The sequence below is a fragment of the Periophthalmus magnuspinnatus genome, chromosome 22 (genome assembly GCF_009829125.3).
Source record: "Periophthalmus magnuspinnatus isolate fPerMag1 chromosome 22, fPerMag1.2.pri, whole genome shotgun sequence".
Lineage (NCBI taxonomy): Eukaryota > Metazoa > Chordata > Actinopteri > Gobiiformes > Gobiidae > Periophthalmus > Periophthalmus magnuspinnatus.
In genome coordinates this window covers 24,195,543-24,217,699 of record NC_047147.1, presented here as the reverse complement: position 1 = coordinate 24,217,699, position 22,157 = coordinate 24,195,543, and the positions used below count along the sequence as shown (strand labels likewise).

Sequence of the window (22,157 nt, the reverse complement as noted above, 5' to 3'; positions counted from 1 at the left end):
ACACGACAACTCTCCATAAATATACAAAAACATGATACAAAACTGAGCACAGCAGCTTGACAAACCTGATGTGAAGTGCAGTAGTTTCATTAGTGTTATGCAGCTGATTGTGTTGTGATAGTGCTCTGAAGGGGGAGTGACTTAATGTAGAGAGAAAAAGGAGGGGGGACTCAGAACGTCAAAAACGAAAGTGAAGCTTACAAAACATCTTAATAGAATGTTTTGGGCAAATATAGCATTTTCAACATGGTGAAACATGGTGATCTAAATAAAAAAAGACTCTTGTCCATAAAGTGTGAGATTGTTAAACTGTTTCAGAACTGCTGAGTCCGGGGGCGGACTCAGACGACCACGATGGCGGCAGGAGAGCGAGTCTATTGGACGACATGGAGGAAGTGATGTCATCAGAGGGTGCCCTTCTGCTGGAGACTGGGGCCAGTGACGATCTGGATCTGGATGAGTCCAACCGAGCCATCAGGTACTAAACCAGGACTAAAGCAGGACTAAACCAGCTCTAAACCAGGACTCAACCAGGACTCAACCAGGACTAAACCAGGACTAAAGCAGGACTAAACCAGCTCTAAACCAGGACTAAACCAGCTCTAAACCAGGACTAAACCAGGACTAAACCAGGACTAAACCAGGATTTAACTAGGACTAAATCAAGACTAAACCAGGATTAAAATTATAACTTAAAAAAGAACTGAACACCTTTTCAGTTGTCAAAGCCACTGGAGTAACAAAAATCTTCCAGTCCTGGTGACTACATTGGGTGGCTGCTGGTTGAATCCTCACTATTGACATTGCTTTCTGTTGTTGTGTCCTTGAGCGAAGCATTTTCCAAGCTCATACTACTGAACACCGTTTGTTTGTCTCATTTTCAGCCCCACAACGAGTAACAACATTCCCCTGATGAGAGTGGTCCAGTCAGTCAAACACACAAAGAGGAAGAGTAGCAACGTGATGAAGGAGGGCTGGATGGTGCACTACACAAGCAAGGATACACTGGTAACTATAACTAAGAGGTAGAGTTAGCTCCAGCCAACCAATCAGAATGATATATAAGGTAAGAGAAAGGTACTTCACACACAAGGATTTGAAACGCATCCAGAAGAACTGACAAAAACACTGAAATCTGAACTGACAAACTAAAACAACACATTTCAGATGTTTGCACTGATCTAACCTACAGGGTTAGACATTTTTATGGAGATTTTAAAGAGAATTAAGACAGACAAACCCGGACTAAACCTGGACTAAATCCGAACTAAATTCGAACTAAACCTGGACTAAACCAGGACCACAACATGACCCTGTGAATCTAACCATTTATAACATTGTTTTGCTTTGTGTTTCAGAGGAAGAGACACTACTGGCGCCTGGACAGTAAATGCATCACTCTGTTCCAGAACGACACCAGCAGCAAATACTATAAGGTACTTTTCAATACTGCAAGGGTACAAAGTACTAACAAAGTGACATAACCCTTTGTTTACACGTGTTTTGTTTAGATAACCCTTTGTTTACATGTCTGTTGTTTACATATGTATTGTTTACATAGCCTTTTGTGATTATATGTTATATGTTTGTTGATTATAGAACAGGACCCTTTGTTCACATAACCCTTTGTTTACATGTGTGTTGTTTACATAACCCTTTGTTTACAAGTGTGTTTACATAACCCTTTGTTTACAAGTGTTGTTTACATAACCCTTTGTTTACATGTGTGTTGTTTACATAGCCCTGTGTTTACATGTGTGTTTGTTTACATGTGTGTTTACATTACCCTTTGTTTACATGTGTGTTTACATTACCCTTTGTTTACAAGTGTTTGCCTTAGAACCTGCTCAGACCTTTGCTCCTCCTGATGAACATGACGCTCATTTTTTATCTTCTTATTTGTTTATTTATTTGTTTGTTTGTTTGTTTATTTGTTTGTAGGAGATCCCTTTGTCTGAGATCTTGACCCTGGAGCCCGCTCAGACCTTCTCGCTCCTCCCTGATGGTGCGAATCCTCACTGCTTTGAGATCTCCACCACAGCTCTGGTTTATTATGTGGGAGAAAACCTGTCCCGATCGGAGTGTGGGCTGAGCGGGAGCAGTCTGCTGGTAAGACATGGAATCATGTTTGGAATAACAGTCTGGAATAACTCTACGACAAACATCAAGTATATGAGCCAAGGAAGAAGGGACTCAGAGCGCCAAAGCAAAAGTGAAATGTTAATATATTGTTGGGCGAATATAGCATTTTCAAAACCCTCTCTTTAATACCCCAGAGAAGTGAAATACCCCCTCTTTAATAACCTGTACAAGTCAAACGCCCCCTCTTTAATAACCTGTAGAAGTCAAACTCCCCCTCTTTAATAACCTGTAGAAGTCAAACTCCCCCTCTTTAATAACCTGTAGAAGTCAAACTCCCCCTCTTTAATAACCCGTAGAAATCAAACTCCCCCTCTTTAATAACCCGTAGAAGTCAAACTCCCCCTCTTTAATAACCCGTAGAAGTCAAACTCCCCCTCTTTAACAACCCGTAGAAGTCAAACTCCCCCTCTTTAATAACCTGTAGAAGTCAAACGCCCCCTCTTTAATAACCTGTAGAAGTCAAACTCCCCCTCTTTAACAACCCGTAGAAGTCAAACTCCCCCTCTTTAATAACCTGTAGAAGTCAAACGCCCCCTCTTTAATAACCTGTAGAAGTCAAACGCTCCCTCTTTAATAACCCGTAGAAGTCAAACGCTCCCTCTTTAATAACCTGTAGAAGTCAAACGCTCCCTCTTTAATAACCTGTAGAAGTCAAACGCCCCCTCTTTAATAACCTGTAGAAGTCAAACGCTCCCTCTTTAATAACCCGTAGAAGTCAAACGCTCCCTCTTTAATAACCTGTAGAAGTCAAACGCTCCCTCTTTAATAACCTGTAGAAGTCAAACGCTCCCTCTTTAATAACCCGTAGAAGTCAAACGCCCCCTCTTTAATAACCCGTAGAAGCCAAACCCTTTTTAAAGGATGTTCTAACATACTTTCTCTGCAGGTGAGTGGAGTCGGGCAGGACGTGGCTCGTATGTGGGAGATGGCCATTCAGCACGCTTTGATGCCAGCGGTGTCTACAGGCATCTCCCATAGCAACCACCAACACAGTGAGCATCCTCTGATCTTCTCCTCCGCATCCTCTCTTCCTCTCCTTCGCTTCTCTATTCCTCTCCTCTGCACCATCTGACCTTCTCCTCCGCATTCTCTCTTCCTCTCCTTCGCTTCTCTGTCCTTCTCCTCTGCATCTTCTGTACCATCTGACCCTGTCCTCTGCTCCTCTGACCCTCTCCTCTGCTCCTCTGACCATCTCCTCTGTTCCTCTGCTCCTCTGACCTGCTCCTCTGACCTGCTCCTCTGTTCCTTTCTTCTAACTTTCTCCTCTGCTCCACAGCGGAGGTGTCCATCAGCATCTCTGTGTCCAATTGTCAGATTCAGGAGAATGTGGTAAGTCTCAGTCGGTGGCTGCAGAAATTTTTAGTTTTAAAATTGTTGAATATAACCAATAAAAAAATAAAAAAAAAAAAAATCTGTTTTATGTGATCTTTTAGGACATAAACTCAGTGTACCAGATCTTCCCAGACGAGGTTTTGGGCTCTGGACAGTTTGGCATTGTCTACGGAGGTGAGGTTAAATATGGTTTAAACATGGATCATTTCTGATGATAAAGCAGAACTGAACCAGGACTGAACCAGGACTAAACCAGGACTGAATCAGAACTGAACCAGGACTGAACCAGGACTGAACCAGGACTAAACCAGGACTGAACCAGGACTAAACCAGGACTGAACCAGAACTGAACCAGGATTGAACCAGGACAGAACCAGGACTGAAACAACATTCAACGTGAACTAAAAGCAAAATAAAGTACCAGTTTGTGCGTTACTTTGAAAGGGAAGCACAGGAAATCAGGAAGAGACGTGGCCATCAAAATCATCGACAAAATGAGATTTCCAACGAAACAAGAGTCACAGCTGCGGAATGAGGTCGCCATTTTACAGGTAACTACTGCTCACCTGCAGGTCCCTACACCTACTACACCTGCACACACCTGTGCAGGTAATACACACACATGTACAGGTAAATACACCTACTACCTACACCTCACACACCTGTACCGGTGTGTATTTGGCCCTTACCTAAACACTTGCATATACGATATGGGATCAAGGGGAGGACAACACTTCAGAGGTAGATCAGACTGAAATGTTCTTTTACATTATAAACATTACATTATAAACTGTGTTGAATCTGGACTGCAACATTTTGTCATATTTATGTATAATTGTATTATCTGGCTGCTCCTGTGGCTCCTGGCTGACACATTGCAGCATATGCAGTTCAAAGGACACCAGGGCTGTTGGATTATGTGTTTTACCAGTGCAGGGCTGCAAAAAAGTTGTAAAATAGTCTGCAAACTTAAATTGTTTAGGTGTTTGATTTTCACTAAAAAGGTGAGAGTGACTAACTGAAAAACGATTGGCTAATGCTAGCTAGCTTGTGACTGTAATGTTATTTGAGAGGGACTTGTTTAACAACACAAATCAGCTCACCTGTTGTACTTCAGCTCAGTTAGATTGTGTTAAAATAAAGTCTAACAAAGCAACCAAGCAGTGCCTCCAGTTAGCGTCACACCTCAGGGAATGTTGATGTCATCGACTGCAAAGTATCAATATGACCAAACACGTTCCAGGGGAAACACTTCGAGAAAATGTCCCATCTCATTGCCGACTGAAACAACAGAGCAGAGAGGGGGGCTTAAGAGAGGCTTTACACATTTTCCTGTGAAGGACACAGAGAAGGGACACTTTTGTCCTGAAGGCTGCTCCTCACACATGCCTCCTGTTAAACTGCACTGAGAAATAAGACTGAGACTCAAAGGCCACTGACCAGCGCAGTGGAAATGCTGCAGCTGTATTTGACTACAGGATCAATAAAGGATCAATAAAACTGATTTGCAGCTGATGTCATCAATATTCCATGGAGGTGTGATGCTAACTAAAGGCACTACTCTGTCAGAAGCTCTATTAGACTTAATGTGAGCTTTATTTTAACCTCCTGAGACCTGGTGTCCTCATCTGTGGACAACACATTTGGGGGGTTTTAGGCCACAGTGCAAATTTTTAGAAGAACAGCAACAAGAACAAGTTCAATTTTGAATATTTCTAAGAGAATATGTATTTTTATTTTTTATTTTTTTTATTTATTTGTATTTTTTTTATTTAATTTTATTTAATTTTAATGTATTTTTTTATTTTATTTTATTTTTAATGTATTATTTATTATTTATTTATTTATTTATTTTTAAAGGCATACGTCTTCCTGCACCTGTCAGCAGCACAAATGAGACACATTGTTCCTAGAGGCACATTTGTTTCTCATTTTGTTTTTTTTTACACAAAATGTATGTGTTCAAGCTCTTAATAGTTTTTGCAAATAAAGTCCTGCAGGAGCTCGGGTCTCGGGAGGTTAAAACAGTCTGAGTAGAAAGAGTTGGCTTAGCTAGAACTACAAGTGAGCTGATTTGTGCTCATAAAGAAGTCTCTCAAATAACATTGTAATCAAAAGCTGATTTTTAAGTAAATAACTGAAAAACTGGCCAACACTTTTTCAGTTATTCACTCTCACCTCTTTGTTGAAAATCAAACTCCTGAGCAGGACCATGAAGACTCGGACTGATCACCGGCCACTGAAAGTTAAATCTATTTTGTATTTTTTCATGACACAGACTTTTTTTGACAGTGTTTGGTAATGTGTGCATTGTGTCTCCATGACTGCTGAACATTCCACCATAGAGATAAATGTAGAACATCCCCAGTGTAATATCACCACATCTATCATTTCTTATGTATATGTTTACACCATCCTTCCTCAGAGCCTGCACCATCCGGGCGTGGTGAACCTGGACTGCATGTTTGAGACCCCAGAGCGCGTCTTTGTGGTGATGGAGAAACTTCATGGAGACATGTTGGAGATGATTCTGTCGAGTGAAAAAGGACGACTCCCTGAACGCATCACCAAATTCCTCGTCACACAGGTGGGACTATGAACGCATCACAGACTAACACATGAATACACTAAAGCAGGACTAAAGCAGGACTGAACCAGGACTAAAGCAGGACTGAACCAGGACTAAAGCGGGACTGAACCAGGACTAAAGCGGGACTGAACCAGGACTAAAGCAGGACTGAACCAGGACTAAAGCGGGACTGAACCAGGACTAAAGCAGGACTGAACCAGGGCTAAGACCCTGCATCGCAGACAGAAACATGAATATAACAGGACTAAAGCAGGACTAAACAAGGACTAAAGCAGGACTAAAGCAGGACTAAACAAGGACTAAAGCAGGACTAAAGCAGGACTAAAGCAGGACTAAAGCAGGACTAAACAAGGACTAAAGCAGGACTAAAGCAGGACTAAAGCAGGACTAAACAAGGACTAAAGCAGGACTAAAGCAGGACTAAACAAGGACTAAAGCAGGACTAAAGCAGGACTGAACCAGGACTAAAGCAGGACTAAAGCAGGACTAAAGCAGGACTAAATAAGGACTAAAGCAGGACTAAAGCAGGACTAAACAAGGACTGAACCAGGACTAAACAAGGACTGAACCAGGACTGAACTATAACTGAACTAGGACTGGACCCAGACTAGGCCAGGACTGTCATTGCTCTTTAACTTGTATAATATCAGATTTGTGTTGTGTTCAGATCCTTGTGGCTTTGAGGCACCTCCACTTTAAGAACATTGTCCACTGTGACCTGAAGCCGGAGAACGTGCTGCTGGCCTCCGCTGACCCCTTCCCCCAGGTCTGATCATTCAGTCAGCAAAACACTTCAGTGTTTCTTTACCCGTTGCTGTGGTGATTGCTGCACAGCAGTGAAACAGAATGTGATTTAACTGAACTATTTGTGCATAATAAAATTACTGCTGCATTCGTGTGGTCCTTGGGAACTTGTGATTCTGAGATGAGGTCGAGGTTTTGACTTGTTTGTGCTCATGAGGTTTTATGTCATAAAGTCCTGATTTTGATGTCACCATCAATAAAATCACTAACAGCATTTAACAGAGCTAAGATGTAACATGTCGCTGCTCGCCTTCTCAAAACTAAAGGTTTTGTTTACTTTAGCTGGTTAATGTTACTATTAAACAATGAATTAAACAGTCAGTTTAACTGACAGTAAAGCTCTACATGTAACATTTAGTCATGGTCAGATGTGTTAGATAAACTGAGAAATGAGTTGATCTGGTTCCTTTGCACAGGTGACTCCAGGTGTGGAAGTCAGGCAGAAGGTTTTGGCCCTTGTTGCTGAGATGTTTTTCTGTGAACTTTCATGTGCATTTTTCAACTCAGAAAAACATGTTCCCAAATCCCCGAGGAGCACATAACACACCACAGTTAACCACCGGGATTTTTACTGAAGATGAGCAATTTAACATAATGATGAAGTGATTTACAATCTAACTTATCTTTTACTTTTTATAATTTACTAATGTTTTTACTCCTGTTTCTTTTATATAGTCGACATGCTCTTTCCAACTGTGCATCCAAAATCATCTCCACGTCTGAGACCTCGCTCTCTCTCTGTGTTAACTGTTTTTTGTCAAATGTTCTTTTTTTTTTTTCGATTACCAACAATAATTTATATTTAACTTTTTTCCCCTGTGTGATACATGCACTGCACAGAGAGGGCGCTCTTTCAATCTAAACGTATATATAATCTTTTCCAGGTGAAGCTCTGCGACTTCGGCTTCGCTCGAATCATTGGAGAGAAGTCATTTAGGCGCTCTGTCGTAGGTACTCCCGCCTACCTGGCCCCCGAGGTACTCCGCAACAAAGGATACAACCGCTCCCTCGATATGTGGAGCGTAGGAGTCATAGTATATGTCAGGTAATAATACTGCTATGACTACTACTACTACTACTACTACTACTACTACTAAGACTACCACTACTACTGCTACTACTACTACTACTGCTACTTCTACTACTACTGCTGCTATTACTACTACTCCGAAACAAAGGATACAACCGCTCCCTCGATATGTGGAGTGTAGGAGTCATAGTATATGTCAGGTAATAATACTGCTATGACTACTGCTACTACTAAGACTACCACTACTACTGCTACTGCTACTGCTACTGCTACTACTGTCTGGTTTCATCTGTGTGTCAGGTCCTTGTACTACTACTGCTAAAACTACTACTAATACTACTACTACTGCTACTACTTCTGCTACATACACGTGGAGTGTGGGCATCATAGTATATTTCAGATAACACTACTGTTACTACTACTACTACTGCTACAATTACTACTACGAATTCTATTACTTCTACTACAACTACAATCAGGAGCATTTTTTTGTACTTTAATAGTTTTTCTCCTGTTGGTTCAGCCTGAGTGGAACATTTCCCTTTAATGAAGACGAGGACATCAACGACCAGATCCAGAACGCCGCCTTCATGTACCCCCCACAACCCTGGAAGAAGGTCTCCCAAGAAGGTACTCCCCCAGAGAGGTGCTCCCATAGACTGTGTAAAGAAGTGAACAAAGGCGGTGTGCCGTCAACCACGAGTATCATAGCAACCAAAGAGCCAATCAGGAGTGAGCGCTGGTTTAGCAGGGGGCGGACGCTTAGCAACGCTGTCAATCAAAGCTGTTGCTAACGCTAACAGGACTGAGCTTGGGGAAAGAAAGTTCATCATTATGTCCATTTATATATACAGAGTCGAGCTAGGTACTCCCAACAGGAACGAGAGAGAGAGAGAAGGATGGAAGGAGAGCAGGGGGGTGAGAGAGCGAAAGAAAGAGGGATAGAAATAAGGAGGAAGAGAGCAAAAGAAAGAAGCGTGAGGGACGGAGTGGAAAAGAAAGGAAGGCATTAGGGAAAAGGATAGAGCTAAGGAGGGGAAGGGAGGGAGAAGAGGGAGAGGAGAGGGGGAAAAGGAGGGGAGTGAGAGACAGAGAGAGGGGGAGTGGGAAGAGTAGGATAGAAGGAGGGAATAGGGGGTGAAAAGTGAGGGAGAAAAGGGAAGAGAAATGAGGAGAAGGGAGAGGGGAACAGAGGCAGGGAGGGAGGGGAAGGGTGGAAGGAGAGAAGAGGGTAGAGATAGAGAGAGAGGAGGAAAAGAGAGGGAGAGAGAGGGAAGGATGGAAGGAGAGAAGAGGGTAGAGATAGAGGGAGAGTGTAGAGGGACAGGAGGAAAAGGGAGGGAGAGAGAGAGGGAGAGGGAGGGAAGGAAGGAGAGAAGAGGGTAGAGATAGGGGGGGAGTGAAGAGAGAGGAGAGGAGGAAAAGAGAGGGAAGGATGGGAGAGAAGAGGGTAGAGATAGAGGGAGAGTGTAGAGGGAGAGGAGGAAAAGAGAGGGAGAGAGAGAGGGGAGGATGCAAGGAGAGAAGAGGGTAGAGATAGAGGGAGAGTATAGAGGGAGAGGAGGAAAAGGGAGGGAGAGAGAGAGGGAGAGAGGGAAGGAGAGAAGAGGGTAGAGATAGGGGGAGAGTGAAGAGAGAGGAAAGGAGGAAAAGAGAGGGAAGGATGGGAGAGAAGAGGGTAGAGATAGAGGGAGAGTGTAGAGGGACAGGAGGAAAAGGGAGGGAGAGAGAGAGGGAGAGGGAGGGAAGGAGAGAAGAGGATAGAGATAGAGGGAGAGGAGAGGAGAAAAAGGAGGGAAGGATGGATGGTAGGAGAGAAGAGGGTAGAGATAGCTGGAGAGAGAGGGGGAAGAGAAGAGGGCGGGAGATACAGAGAGCGAGGGCGAGAGCAAGGGGGAGGGAAAGAAGGAGGGAAAAGAAAGAGGGGAGATTGAGGTACTCCTAAATAGTATTTTCGTTGAAGACTTGTGAAGTTTGACAGCTCTGATTTGACCCGAGTTCTTTGAGACGCCGTGTGAGCAGGAGGAATGGCCCTCCTCTCCCCAGACACTTCCCCCCCCTCCTCCTTCACCTCTCTACCCGCTCCTCTCTCCCCCCCTCCTTTCTTCCTCCCCTCCCTCTTTCCAGACACTTATCTCTCTGTCCCTCCTTTTCACTGACCAGATGGCTTTCCCCTCTTTCTTCTGCTTCCTTTTCTCCCTCCCTCTCCTTTCCTCCCTCTGACTGTCTCTCCCTCTTTCCTCTCCCCCTCACCTCTCCTTCCTCTCGTCTACATTTTTTTTTAGCTTTCCTCCCTCTCTCTCTTCTTCTCTCATCTCTCCCCCGCCTCCTCCCAGCTCCTCGCCTTCCATCCTTCCCTCTCTCTCCCCCTCTCCTTTCTTCTCCCTCCTTTTCTTCCCACCCCCTCTGTAACCCTCCCCTCCCTCTCCTCCCTCTGTCCTCCCTCTCTCCTCCTCTCTGGGTGCAGTCATGTGTATAACTCAGGGCCTCTCTCTAAAGCACAAGCGCACTGACCCTTCGCTAACGCTACACTCATGTTAGCTTTGCTCATTAACCTCTCCTGGCCTCGCGCTGCAGGGGGCGCTGTGCAGGAGAGGGAGGGGGGGCAGCCAATCAGAGAGCAGCGAGGAAAGAAAGGGTAAAAACTACAATTTGTCAGAGGAGTTCATCTGAAATACAAACTCATCCTATTTGTCCAATCATAGCCGGATTAATTTGGCTCTCGACCAATCAGATCTAAGGACATTCACATGAACACACTCTCTCTCCAAGGCCCTTTATCACACAAACTGACTCTTGTGAGCGTTAAGTCGTGTTCTGACGCCGTTACCTCCTCAAAAACACACGTGGAGTTGTGTTTGTTTCATTCACACATGTTTGAGTAACACTTTATTATTATTCCGTTACATCTCCAAAGCTCAAAACGCTCTGTTCCACCTTGTGATGTCATGAAGTGGTAGTTTTCAAGTTAACATCTTTTTTTTACCTTTAGTTCAGTACAGATTGATGATTCCTGGGCTGAAATGGTCCAAATGATTCTAGTGAAGTTGTGTGGAGTTTAAAAACACTGTGGAGCACTTCCTGTATCACCACACGATGACATCACAAGGTGGAACAGAGTGTTTTCTGTTTGAGAGAAGAACTCAGACTAAATATGCAGGATCTGGAGTTTGTCTCGTTGTGTTTTGTGTTTCAGCCATCGACCTGATCTCAAACCTCCTGCAGGTGAAGATGAGGAAGAGGTACAGCGTCGACAAGACCCTCAGCCACCCATGGCTCCAGGTACTCCCTACGCTGAGGTAGTCCCTCTGTCAGGTACTCTCAACTACCACAGAGGCATACTCACTACAGGGCACGCTCAAAACACCTCACCTGACCCGAGACCCTCAGACATCCCTGTGTACAGCCACTCCCCTCCATCAGGTACTCGCCTCTATTAGACGCTCCCCTCCATCAGGAACTCCCCTCCATCAGGCACTCCCTCCATCAGCCACTTCCCTCCATCAATTACTCCCATCAAATCCTCACCTCCATCAGCCACTCACCTCCAACAGTTACTCCCTCGATCAGGCACTGTCCTCTATTAGGCACTCCCTCCATCAGGCACTCTTCTCCATCAGGCACTCCCCTCTATCAGGCACTCCCTCCATCAGGTACTCGCCTCTATTAGACACTCCCCTCCATCAGGAACTCCCCTCCATCAGGCATTCCCTCTATCAGGCACTCCCCTCTATCAGGCACTCCCGCCATCAGGCAATCCCCTCTATCAGGCACTCCCTCCATCAGGCACTCTTCTCCATCAGGCACTCCCCTCCACCAGGCACTCCCTCCATGAGGCACTCCCCTCTATCAGGCACTCCCTCCATCAGGCACTCCTCTCCAACAGGCACTCCTCTCCATCAGGTCCTTGCCTCCACCACATGTGTTTTGTTTGTGTTTTGTCTGTATTTTGTTTGTGTTTTGTTTGTGTTTTTTTTGTGTTTTGTTTGTGTTTTGTGTTTTGTTTGTGTTTTGTCTGTGTTTTGTCTGTGTTTTGTTTGTGTTTTGTTTGTGTTTTGTCTGTGTTTTGTTTGTGTTTTGTTTGTGTTTTGTCTGTGTTTTGTTTGTGTTTTGTTTGTGTTTTGTCTGTGTTTTATTTGTTTTGTCTGTGTTTTGTCTGTGTTTTGTTTGTGTTTTGTCTGTGTTTTGTCTGTGTTTTGTCTGTGTTTTGTTTGTGTTTTGTCTGTGTTTTGTTTGTGTTTTGTCTGTGTTTTGTTTGTGTTTTGTTTGTGTTTTGTCTGTGTTTTGTTTGTGTTTTGTCTGTGTTTTGTTTGTGTTTTGTCAGTGTTTTGTCTGTGTTTTGTTTGTGTTTTGTTTGTGTTTTGTCTGTGTTTTGTTTGTGTTTTGTTTGTGTTTTTTTGTGTTTTGTTTGTGTTTTGTCTGTGTTTTGTTTGTGTTTTGTTTGTGTTTTGTCTGTGTTTTGTTTGTGTTTTGTTTGTGTTTTGTTTGTGTTTTGTTTGTGTTTTGTCTGTGTTTTGTCTGTGTTTTGTTTGTGTTTTGTTTGTGTTTTGTGTTTTGTTTGTGTGACTGTCCCTTTTCCTCTCTGACTCGTGGCCGTCGCTGGTGATTGTTGGACTGTTTTCCTGTGTTTTCTTGTGTCTCACCTGCTGTGTGTCTGTGGTCATTTTCTCTCTGTGTCTCATTTAGTTGTTAGTCACTTGTTTGTCTCTGTGTGTAACTTTGTGTGAGACACTAGTTTATTTGTTTTTGTGTCTCTTGTTGTTTTGTCACTTGATTCTGTTTGTAGGATTATGTGACTTGTGTTTATTTTGGGATGTTTTGTTGTGGTATTGTTGTGTCCCTAAGCTTGTCACTCGTTTTTAATAGACCTATGTATTTAGAATTGTTTATACATTTGTGCAAATATTTTAGTCCGCTTTTGTTACTTTACCTTCTTCAATCCTGTTTATTAAATCACAACTTTATTTAAACCAGTTTTCCATGTGTCTTGTTACTTCCCCGACCAAAGCCGAGGCGGTTTGTAACAACCACGTTTCAAGTGCACTTTTTCCATTTGAGGGTGCGTTTGTTTTAAAGTTCTTTTTGTTCCTACAGGACTGTGACATGATTAGGGTGCACTTGGATATAGTCTCTCTATTTGTCCCAGCAGGATTACCAGGGGGCGCTTGTTTTAGTTTCTGTGAGATCTTACAGGATTACCACATTTAGAGTGAGCTTGTTTTATGTTCCTCTTGTCGCTTGTTCTTATAAAATGCTGTGTGATTCTATGGGATTTTAAAAATGATTAGGGTGTGTTTGTTTTGAGGTTCTTCTTGTTCCCTGACTGTCACATGTTTAGGGTGTGCTTGTTTTAGTTTCTTGTTGTTGTTGCAATACTTCAGCATGTTTAGGTGTGTTTGTTTTATGTTTCTCTTGCCCCTCGCTCTCACATGATTATCACGTGTTTAAAGTCTCATCTTGTCCTTGCAGGATTACCAGATGTGGTTGGACCTGCGGGGTCTAGAGATGCGTATGAACGAGCGCTACATCACCCACGAGAGCGACGACATGCGCTGGCTGCATCACGCACAGCTCAACGGTCTCCACGGCGACGGGCGGGGTGGAGGCAGTCTCTACGGCGACGGCACCGAGCGGTACCCGGAGGTGGACGAGGAGCTGGAGACGCTGAGCGAAAAAGTCAGCGAACTGTGACGCTAATGCTAATGCTAACACTTACGATTGTGAGAGATTTAGTTTTATTTTATTTAAAAGTAGCATTTAGAGTTTTAGGTTTTTAACTGTATAAGTCACTCAAGGTACAAGACTCAGGACTCTCGAAGGACACAAACCAACAAAAACCAGAGCGGGATCCTGACTCAGACCAGGTCCAGAGACGCTGAAGGATGGGTCAAATGCAGAGGACAATCTTAGCAACAGTTTCTCCACCAGATTTTGACCGTCTTAAAAAGGTGAAACTAGTTCATTTTTAACAGTTTGCAGTGGTCCAAAGCTATTCCTCTCTTACCTTAATCATTCTGAACATCCTAATTATTCACCACAATGAGTTTAGAAGCACTTTTCACAACTCTCAGAGACCAGAGCGGAGTTTTGACTTCATGGTAAAGCTAACAAAAACTAGCTCGCTAATGTGCACTTCCTGATTATCTTATTTTGACCTCCAGAGGTGCTTCTACAATATATCTGTACTGGAGCAGGACACATTTTAATCAAATGGGAAGAAAACTCAGGTATAGGGACCTTACATGAGTAGTTCTGACTCTGGCCTGTAGTTGGCGCTCTGCACAGGATAAATAGAGTGTATATTTATGTTTCTGTTGGTTTTGTTCCTCTGAGAGTCTGTTTCTTCATCAGACAATCAGATTCTTATGTCCACTGTTTGGTCCTTTCTGCTCTGAGCCGTTAGCATCATTAGCTTGTTAGCCTCATTAGCCTCTTTAGCTTGTTAGCCTGATTAGTCTTACATTTGTCTTGTCATATTCTACACAGGAAATTCCAGGAACTTCTCCAGGGGGCGCTCTGTAGAGAGTAGGTTTCCTCTGGGTATGTGCACAACAATCTGTCGTAACAATTGGGTTTATTTCAAAGAAAATACAAAGGCTGAGTGTTGTGAGCTGGGTCGTATGTTACGTTAAATCTAACGTAAGACGTCCCTTTGTAAAGACAGAAGTGTCCAGTGAAGCTTTCTCCTCATTTGTCCACCCCCAGCTCCCTGTCCACTGCTTGATGTGGATCACAGGGCCTAGCAGGTTAGCATTGCCCATTTATATATACAGTCTACGATATCAAACCACTCAACAAGAGATTTACTTTTGCTTTTACAATTATGAACAGTCACATCACATTTCTCTGATTGGTTCACACTGTGCTAGTCCCGCCTTCATTTTATAATCAGACCAATCAGCACCAGACTGATTCTCTGTGTAGAATATAATGAGAAAGATTTAAGGTTAACCAGACTATGAACCATCGCTACAATATGTCTATGTCAACATTTGCTTCAAATGTCTCAAATTATTCTTAAAATATGCCAAAAATGATCAAAAACAGCCATGTGTTTGTGATTTGTGAATATAAGGGGTACGGCGCTGCTCACTGCCTGAAGAGGATTACTTTAGTCTGGAAAAGTTTAACAAAAATACACAACATTTTAGCACCAGAAAGAACATTTCTGTGTGTGTGTCTGTGCCTATACACGGGTCTGAACGTGTGTGTGTGTGTGTGTGGACACTCCACCTGTGTGTGTGTGTGTGTGGACACTCCACCTGTGTGTGTGTGTGTGGACACTCCACCTGTGTGTGTGTGTGTGCGTGGACACTCCACCTGTGTGGGGGTGTGTGTGTGTGTGTGTGTGTGTGTGAGTGCGTGTGACAGGGACATTTCACCTGTGTGTGTGTTTGATAGAGACACATTTTTAGCTAAAATTTTGTGTATTTTTTGGTTTATTGAAAATAATTTTGCCATGATTCTAACAAAGGGCTGTCCACGTCTCGTGCCTCGTTTTGAAGTCCCAGTTTAGTCCTGGTCCATTGCTGTTTTAGTCCATGTTTGATCCTGGTTTAGTCCTGGTTCAGTCCCAGTTTAGTCTTGGTTCAGCCCTGGTTCCTCTGCATAGTAGTGTTTTCATGAATATTTACAAAATATTCATATTTTACGACATATACTAAATAGATATTTATTTACACTGATTAATCACTATGTAGTACACACATGTGAGTACTGGTTTAGTCCTGGTTTAGTCCTGGTTTAGTCCTGGTTTAGTTCCTGTTTAGATCCGGTTTAGTCCTTGTTTAGTCTTGGTTTGGTCCTTGTTATAAACGCATTACAATCACTTTTAATCCCAAGTATCTGAATGTATTTGAAAATGGCATTTTGAAAACAATTGTACCAGAATGTATTTTTGTGAATTTCATATTCCAGTTTTGTGAAAATGTGTAAAATACAGAATTATTCCATGTTTTTCGAAGAAGCCGAGCTTTAAGAAAACGTGTGTCTCCTGACTCCACCTGCTTGTGACGTGTGGTACTGCGGGTTCATACTTCAGGACTAAAGTGTCCAATGTCTCCATGTTGATGTCACAGATCAAAATGAGACCACGATTCTGTGACAGTTTCAACAATGTGTTAAACTTAAAGCGGGGGTATTATGTAAAATAGATTTTTTAAAGCTTTCTCCCATGTTCTAATACCAAAATCAAAACATGCAACGTCAAAAACTGCCTAAAGAGGTTTAAATGTCATCCATACATGTTTGAGTAATATAGAGATCTCTCCCAGACCCTATTCAAACCTTTCTTACAGTTAGGAGTACGAGCCTGTACGAGGCTCCGCCCACAGGCCGACGTCACCCACGCTCCACACGACAACTCTCCATAAATATACAAAAACATGACACAAAACTGTACACTACGACTTCACAAACCTGATGTGATGTGCAGTAGTTTCATTAGTGGGATGGAGCTGATTGTGTTGTGATAGTGCTCTGAAGGGGGAGGGACTTAGCACAGAGAGCAAAGGGAGGAGAGACTCTCTCTTAAGCATTTTCAAAACAATAAAAGGAAACATGGTTATCTAAATATGTTTTGTCACAGTTAATATCCTATAGAAGTCGAATACTCCCCCTCATTAAATAAAAATCTTTAAACTTATTTCAGTGCGAGCAGCGACTGTGTTTCTCTTTCTCTTTTGTTAAAATAATTTCAAATGTTTAATAATATTATGTGAATGTGAAATAATATTCACATTTATTCTAAAATGTATTGAACATTTTAGAATAAATGTGAATAACTTCTGCTGTACCTGGCCCACTGTTCAAACATTCAGAACTGTGAAACTGTCACGTTTTGTATTTCTGAAAATAAAAGAAATAGTAAAAATGGTTGATCAGTTTCGTGTTTGGCTGAAGCGCTCTGTGCCGCTCAAACCTGAAACATTCCAGCATCATCTTAAAATAAACGACTTTCAAATCAAATATTTTTTTTTGTTTTTTCTGCTTTAGAACTGTGAGCGGGCATCAGAATCCTGCTTTTATTTAGCTACACAATATTAAAGATGTGTTTAGTTGGAGTTTGCATGTTCTCTCTGTGTCTGTTGTACCAGTCAGTCTAATGTTCCATCATGGTCTCTGAAGTCTTATTGTGTTTCTATCGTCTGAGAACTATATTCCACACTATGGTTCAGAAAAGGCCCTCTGTGCTTCTGTGATGTCGTTCTCTGTGTGTGAGGCAGAGACCAGACGAGCTCGGCCGACAGCGACACACAACACACACACACACACACACACACACAGCAGAACCTACAGTTTACAATTTATTTTACATTTTTAATAATTGTTTTTAAAAGTCTCCTGCCCCGTCTCAATGCATCTGATACGAGAGAGCGACATCTTGATTTTTCTCATTTTTGTGTTGTTTTTCATACATAAATACATACAATTATGATTTGTGTATCTTTAATAGCTACACTATTGTTGTATTATTGTTGTTGTTGTTGTTGTGTGCCTGTTTGAATTGTGCTTTAGAAATAGATTTAATTTTCAGATCAGGTTTAAACCACCGGAACTGGCAACCCAAATGAGAGTGTCACGTGAGGCTCATTCTGCTTTCTGATTGGATAATTATCTTGAACCAAAACATAATTATAACATTTAAAAAAAAACGTGAGAGTTAAGAGTTAATTAAATCAGTATTACAGTTGTTCTCAGTAAAGGCTGTATCTGATTTGAAAATGTTTACCTCGTGTCTAGGGTCGCGCGGAGGTCACGTTTATGGAGATTAAAAACGAAATCTTACCCGCACGTTGTTTTTTCCGCAGTGAAGAGTTCATATATTTGTCTTATTTTCATCACATTTGCACCGCGGGCCTCTTCAGTGACGTGTCTGTGCGCGTCAGTTCCACGGGCCGCCTGTAGGTGTCACTGCTGCCCTTCGCCTCCCTCTCCACACTCTCTCCTCTCTGCCCCTCCTCTCTTTTCCCTCTCTCCTCGTTCCTCCTGCCTCTCCCCCGCTGTCTTCCCTCACTTTTCTCTCTCCCCCCCCCTCCTGGTTCTCCCCTCTTCCCCCTCCCCCCTCTCTCTCTCTCTTTATTCCTCTGTCTCTCCCCCTTTCTCTCCTCCCTCTCCCAGTTGTGTTTCTCCCCCGTCTCTCCTTGTTTCTCTCCATCTCTCTCCTCTTTCTCTTCCCTTTCTCACCCTTGTCCTCTCCCTTCCTCCCTCCCTCTGTTTTTTTCTCCTCCTCCCTCTGTCCCTCTGCCTCTCTGTATTTCTGTGTATTTCTCTGTATTTCTGTGTATTTTCGTGTATTTTGGTGGTGTATTTTCGCCCTGTATTTTGTTGTATTTGGTTATTTTTGCGGCGCCGCGCGGGGAGCGAGGAGACGCACGCAGCACACACAAACAAAAACACAACCACAATCTGCAATTAAACTCTCCCCGGGCGGCGCGCAACGAGCCGCTAACGAGCCGCTAATCTGACACAGAATATGACCAGTGATCCGTCTGATATATAACCATAATCTGACACAGAATATGACCAGTGATCCCTTTGATATATAACCATAATCTGACACAGAATATGACCAGTGATCCCTTTGATATATAACCATAATCTGACACAGAATATGACCAGTGATCCGTTTGATATATAACCATAATCTGACACAGAATATGACCAGTGATCTGTCTGATATATAACCATAATCTGACACAGAATATGACCAGTGATCTGTTTCATATATGACCATAATCTGACACAGAATATGACCAGTGATCTGTTTGATATATAACCATAATCTGACACAGAATATGACCAGTGATCCGTCTGATGTATAACCATAATCTGACACAGAATATGACCAGTGATCCCTTTGATATATAACCATAATCTGACAGAATATGACCAGTGATCCGTTTGATATATAACCATAATCTGGCACAGAATATGACCAGTGATCTGTCTGATATATAACCATAATCTGACACAGAATATGACCAGTGATCCGTCTGATATATAACCATAATCTGACACAGAATATGACCAGTGATCTGTCTGATATATAACCATAATCTGACAGAATATGACCAGTGATCCGTTTGATATATAACCATAATCTGGCACAGAATATGACCAGTGATCCGTCTGATATATAACCATAATCTGACACAGAATATGACCAGTGATCCCTTTGATATATAACCATAATCTGACACAGAATATGACCAGTGATCCGTTTGATATATAACCATAATCTGACACAGAATATGACCAGTGATCCCTTTGATATATAACCATAATCTGACACAGAATATGACCAGTGATCCCTTTGATATATAACCATAATCTGACAGAATATGACCAGTGATCCGTTTGATATATAACCATAATCTGGCACAGAATATGACCAGTGATCTGTCTGATATATAACCATAATCTGACACAGAATATGACCAGTGATCCGTCTGATATATAACCATAATCTGACACAGAATATGACCAGTGATCCCTTTGATATATAACCATAATCTGACACAGAATATGACCAGTGATCCCTTTGATATATAACCATAATATGACAGAATATGACCAGTGATCCGTTTGATATATAACCATAATCTGGCACAGAATATGACCAGTGATCTGTCTGATATATAACCATAATCTGACACAGAATATGACCAGTGATCCGTCTGATATATAACCATAATCTGACACAGAATATGACCAGTGATCCGTTTGATATATAACCATAATCTGACACAGAATATGACCAGTGATCCGTCTGATATATAACCATAATCTGACACAGAATATGACCAGTGATCCCTTTGATATATAACCATAATCTGACACAGAATATGACCAGTGATCCGTTTGATGTATAACCATAATCTGACACAGAATATGACCAGTGATCCGTCTGATGTATAACCATAATCTGACACAGAATATGACCAGTGATCTGTCTGATATATAACCATAATCTGACACAGAATATGACCAGTGATCCGTTTGATATATAACCATAATCTGACCAGAATATGACCAGTGATCCGTTTGATGATATAACCATAATCTGACACAGAATATGACCAGTGATCCGTCTGATATATAACCATAATCTGACACAGAATATGACCAGTGATCCGTTTGATATATAACCATAATCTGACACAGAATATGACCAGTGATCCGTTGTGATATATAACCATAATCTGACACAGAATATGACCAGTGATCCTGTCTGATATATAACCATAATCTGACACAGAATATGACCAGTGATCCCTTGATATATAATCCATATCTGACACAGAATTGACCAGTGATCCTTTGATATATAACCATAATCTGACACAGAATATGACCAGTGATCCCGTTTGATATATAACCATAATCTGACCAGAATATGACCAGTGATCCGTTTGATATATAACCATAATCTGACGCAGAATATGACCAGTGATCCGTTTGATATATAACCATAATCTGACACAGAATATGACCAGTGATCCGTTTGATATATAACCATAATCTGACACAGAATATGACCAGTGATCCGTTTGATATATAACCATAATCTGACACAGAATATGACCAGTGATCCGTTTGATATATAACCATAATCTGACACAGAATATGACCAGTGATCCGTTTGATATATAACCATAATCTGACACAGAATATGACCAGTGATCCGTCTGATATATAACCATAATCTGACACAGAATATGACCAGTGATCCGTCTTGATATATAACCATAATCTGACACAGAATATGACCAGTGATCCGTCTGATATATAACCATAATCTGACACAGAATATGACCAGTGATCCGTTTGATATATAACCATAATCTGACACAGAATATGACCAGTGATCCTGTCTGATATATAACCATAATCTGACACAGAATATGACCAGTGATCCGTTTGATATATAACCATAATCTGACACAGAATATGACCAGTGATCCGTTTGATGTATAACCATAATCTGACACAGAATATGACCAGTGATCGTTTGATATATAACCATAATCTGACACAGAATATGACCAGTGATCCGTCTGATATATAACCATAATCTGACACAGAATATGACCAGTGATCCGTTTGATATATAACCATAATCTGACACAGAATATGACCAGTGATCCGTTTGATATATAACCATAATCTGACACAGAATATGACCAGTGATCCGTCTTGATGTATAACCATAATCTGACACAGAATATGACCAGTGATCCGTTCTGATATATAACCATAATCTGACACAGAATATGACCAGTGATCCGTTTGATATATAAACCATAATCTGACACAGAATATGACCAGTGATCCTGTCTGATATATAACCATAATCTGACACAGAATATGACCAGTGATCCCGTCTGATATATAACCATAATCTGACACAGAATATGACCAGTGATCCCTTTGATATATAACCATAATCTGACACAGAATATGACCAGTGATCCGTTTGATATATAACCATAATCTGACACAGAATATGACCAGTGATCCGTTTGATATATAACCATAATCTGACACAGAATATGACCAGTGATCCGTTTGATATATAACCATAATCTGACACAGAATATGACCAGTGATCCGTTTGATATATAACCATAATCTGACACAGAATATGACCAGTGATCCCTTTGATATATAACCATAATCTGACAGAATATGACCAGTGATCCGTTTGATATATAACCATAATCTGGCACAGAATATGACCAGTGATCTGTCTGATATATAACCATAATCTGACACAGAATATGACCAGTGATCCGTCTGATATATAACCATAATCTGACACAGAATATGACCAGTGATCCGTTTGATATATAACCATAATCTGACACAGAATATGACCAGTGATCCGTCTGATATATAACCATAATCTGACACAGAATATGACCAGTGATCCCTTTGATATATAACCATAATCTGACACAGAATATGACCAGTGATCCGTTTGATGTATAACCATAATCTGACACAGAATATGACCAGTGATCCGTCTGATGTATAACCATAATCTGACACAGAATATGACCAGTGATCCGTCTGATGTATAACCATAATCTGACACAGAATATGACCAGTGATCCGTTTGATATATAACCATAATCTGACACAGAATATGACCAGTGATCCGTCTGATATATAACCATAATCTGACACAGAATATGACCAGTGATCCGTCTTGATATATAACCATAATCTGACACAGAATATGACCAGTGATCCGTC

General features: G+C 41.7%; 1 protein-coding gene across 2 annotated transcripts in view; it reads left to right on the top strand.

The window, feature by feature from the left end:
• The window catches only part of prkd1 (protein kinase D1), a 34,688-nt gene extending 20,992 nt beyond the window's left edge, over nt 1-13,696 (top strand). For both annotated transcript variants that reach the window (XM_055231369.1, XM_033988118.2), the window contains exons 8-21: nt 319-478; nt 885-1,008; nt 1,359-1,436; nt 1,942-2,109; nt 3,029-3,134; nt 3,419-3,471; nt 3,576-3,648; nt 3,919-4,025; nt 5,900-6,061; nt 6,732-6,830; nt 7,753-7,913; nt 8,422-8,528; nt 11,095-11,180; nt 13,368-13,696. In XM_055231369.1, the coding sequence (XP_055087344.1) occupies nt 319-478; nt 885-1,008; nt 1,359-1,436; nt 1,942-2,109; nt 3,029-3,134; nt 3,419-3,471; nt 3,576-3,648; nt 3,919-4,025; nt 5,900-6,061; nt 6,732-6,830; nt 7,753-7,913; nt 8,422-8,528; nt 11,095-11,180; nt 13,368-13,589 (1,706 nt within the window). In that variant the 3' untranslated portion in view covers nt 13,590-13,696. The remainder of the gene's footprint in view (nt 1-318; nt 479-884; nt 1,009-1,358; nt 1,437-1,941; nt 2,110-3,028; nt 3,135-3,418; nt 3,472-3,575; nt 3,649-3,918; nt 4,026-5,899; nt 6,062-6,731; nt 6,831-7,752; nt 7,914-8,421; nt 8,529-11,094; nt 11,181-13,367) is intronic.
• Nucleotides 13,697-22,157: the final 8,461 nt, after the last annotated feature.